At 70.8% G+C, this 2,991-nt stretch overlaps 1 protein-coding gene across 1 annotated transcript in view; it reads left to right on the top strand.

Annotated features, from left to right (window-relative positions):
* H696_04090 (hypothetical protein) overlaps positions 1-2,832 on the top strand; it is a 3,303-nt gene extending 471 nt beyond the window's left edge. The window contains exon 2 of the mRNA XM_009497972.1: positions 15-2,832. Within this exon, the coding sequence (XP_009496247.1) occupies positions 15-2,793 (2,779 nt within the window). The 3' untranslated portion in view covers positions 2,794-2,832. The remainder of the gene's footprint in view (positions 1-14) is intronic.
* Positions 2,833-2,991: the final 159 nt, after the last annotated feature.

Below are 2,991 nucleotides of genomic sequence, written 5' to 3'. Positions count from 1 at the left end.
CCCCCCCCCGGTAGTCCCCAAACCGGGATCCCTCTCCTCGACTTTGCCCTGAACCAATACGGCATCCAGCATGTCTTCTCGGTCAGTGAGCTGGCCGGGCGCCAGTCTCTGGACGCCCTGGCCAGCCTGCTGCAGGAGGCCGCCTCCCAGCAGCTGGAGCCGCACCCGGCAGATGGGCTCCCCCTGCCGGAGCCAACCGCCTCCCCCGAGCCGGATGTCCAGTACCCGGAGCTGCTGTGCACCTTTTGCGCCGAGCACCCGGCCGAGCTGATCTGTCCACGTTTGCTGAGGCGCGGCCATTTGCTGGACCTTCCCCCCGGCCCGGCCGGCATGGCCTTCTACGCCCGGCGTGTGCAGCTGGGCCGGTGCGCCGTGTGTGGCCTGCACCCCATCTACCAAGCATGCCCCTTCTTGCCGGATGACGAGCATGCCACCCCGGGCCTGGCTTTCCCCTACACTGGCCAGCAGCTGCATCCCTCCTCGACGGGCCCGACGGCGGCCGCATGCTCGTCGGGGCCCGACCAGCCATCTGCCCGGGCATGCCCCATCTGCCTGGACCACCTGGATGATCAGCCATGCCCGCAGTTGCGCCGGGAGGGGGTGGACTTCATCTACCGGTTCCGGCTCCTGACGCGGCAGGCCCGTGAAGATCGGCTGTCCCTTCGGGTGTGTATCTTCTGCGGGCGGCACCCGCTCGACCGGCCATGCCCGGCCATGAGCAAGGCATTCCAGGGGCCGGTGCTGCTGGCGCCGGACCGGACAACCCATGCCCATCTTGCGGCGGCCGCCGCCACGACGGGGGGTCCCCCCGCCGGGGGTTCCCCCCCGCCCCTGGAGGGGGCGATCCTCCTGCCGAAGTCCCCCCATCGAGGGCACGATGTGGCGCTCATTGGCTTGTGGAATGTGGCCCTGCCGCCGGAGTCGGACCCTGGCCTCCGGCCAGTGGGTCCCACGGCCCCGGCCCCGGGGGACACTTGCCACTTCTGCTTCCAGCACCCGGCCGACCAGGCGTGCCCGTGGCTGGCGCGCCGGGGGATGCGCCTGTCCGATGGGCTGCTGCTGGTCACCGCCCGCGAGGTGCATGCTCGCCGAGGGCTGGGCCTGTGCGATGCGTGCGGCATGCACACCCGGGCCACCGAGTGCCCGCTTCTCCGACGCCAGGGGTACTCCTACATGGATGGGCAGCTGCTGCTGTTGCCGCGGGAAATGCGCCGCCGCGCGCAATTCCACCTGTGCATGCGGTGCGGCCTGCACCGGCAAGATGAGCCGTGCTATTTGACGCACGAGCCGGTGGCCGCGGCCGCCGGCGGCCCCTCGGTCCAGGGCGTACCATCCCATGCCCCGCGGTCGAGGAGGAATCCGGCCATGTGTTCCTACTGTGGCCGGCATCCGTCGACGGAAATTTGCCCGGCGCTCTTTCACTCGGGGATTGTTTTCCGCAACGGCAAGCGGACCCTCACCCGGCGAACCATCCGCACCCGCATGAAGGCCGGGGTGTGTCTCTTCTGCGGGCTGCACATGAACTCCGAGCCATGTGCCCGGCTCCGGGACCGGCATCAGGTCCGCCACCTTGGCAAGGCCATGATCCTGGAGAGCGATGCCTGGCATGCGCGCCAGGCCGCCGGCCTGTGTCTGTACTGTGGCCGGCACCCGGCGAGCGAGATCTGCCCGCGCGACCTGCTCCAGGCCGTGAAGGAGCCCTTCCAGACCCTGCTGGGCCGGGACACCTCCGGGGCTTGGCTGGCCGAGGGGGTGCGCGCGCGGCGCCTGGCGGCCCTGCGGTTCTTTGTCGATGTGGCCGCGCCCCGGATCATGGCCGCCACGTTCGAGGAGGCCTTCCTGGCCACGCGGCCGGACTTCCGGCCCTGGTCGCCGGAACGCATGGCCCAGGAGCGTGCTCTGGAAGCCGAGCGGGCGGCCCAAGCCGCCGACCTGGCCCGGCGCCGTGCTGCCTCGCCCCATGGCGGCTCCTACGAAAATGCCTACTCCGACTCGGACCCCGAGTCCGAGGGGGATTTCGATGCCGAGGCTCACATGGGCCCGAGCATTCGGGCTGCCTGGCTCCACGATGACCCCCCTGCGGATGACCATGCGTCCGGCCTGCGGCGGCCAGGCCCAGGCCCGGCCGCCGGTGTCGACTCGGCTCCCTGGACCGAGGACCAGCATGAGGACCAGCTGGTGGCCTCGCTCCAGCAGGACCTCTTCGCCAAGTATCGGTCCCTGTTGCCGGAGAAGTATCGCAAGTATCTGGGGCGCCTGGTGCGCGATGCGCAGGCCGCCCTGGATGGCTATGACTCGTCGGCGGGCTTCATCCCCACCCAGCCGACTCCGGCCGAGCGGACCCTGACGAAGGCCGCGCGCTTTTGGAGCCCGTACGACCTCCTGACCGGCAGGCTGGCCCGCACCCGGCCCCTGTATCTGGGCTACGATTCGGCCAGCAACTTCCGGGCCTTCTTCGATGCCGTGGATGAGGAGACCGTCGGGCAGCCGGCCAGGTCCCACCGTCCGAATGCCCAGGGCGAGGCGGAGCCCTCGGCCGCCACGGCCATGTTGGTGGTGGGCCCGACGATCGGGGCCGCGGTCGATGAAGCCTCGGCCCGGCAGCCATACCACCAGCCGACCACCGGCCTGGCGCAGTCGGCCCTCCCACGCCGGCGCGAACAGCTGGTCCGCCAGGCGACCAGCATCCAGGAGGCCCAGGAGCGCGAGCGCGCCGCCATCATCGAGCGCGAGCGCATCCGCCACCAGAGCCAGGATGTCTGGCAGGAGGAGGATGACCAGTACCTCTTCTAACGCGGGGAGTGGAGCGAGGGCGAGGGGGGTGCTTGTGGGGCATTTGGTCGCTCCTGGCCGCCCCCGCCGGCGGCCCCCCCCCCCCCCCTTCGTGCACATTGCCCGATCCCCCGCGCCCCGGCCACCCCCATCACACCTGCCTGGCAGATCATCCTTTCCCCCTTGCCCAGGCTCCGCTGTCCTTGTTTCCCCCCCCCT

The sequence above is a fragment of the Fonticula alba genome (assembly GCF_000388065.1).
Source record: "Fonticula alba strain ATCC 38817 unplaced genomic scaffold supercont2.6, whole genome shotgun sequence".
NCBI lineage: Eukaryota > Rotosphaerida > Fonticulaceae > Fonticula > Fonticula alba.
The sequence above is the reverse complement of the archived record's forward strand: the minus strand, read 5'-3'. Positions and strand labels throughout refer to the sequence as shown.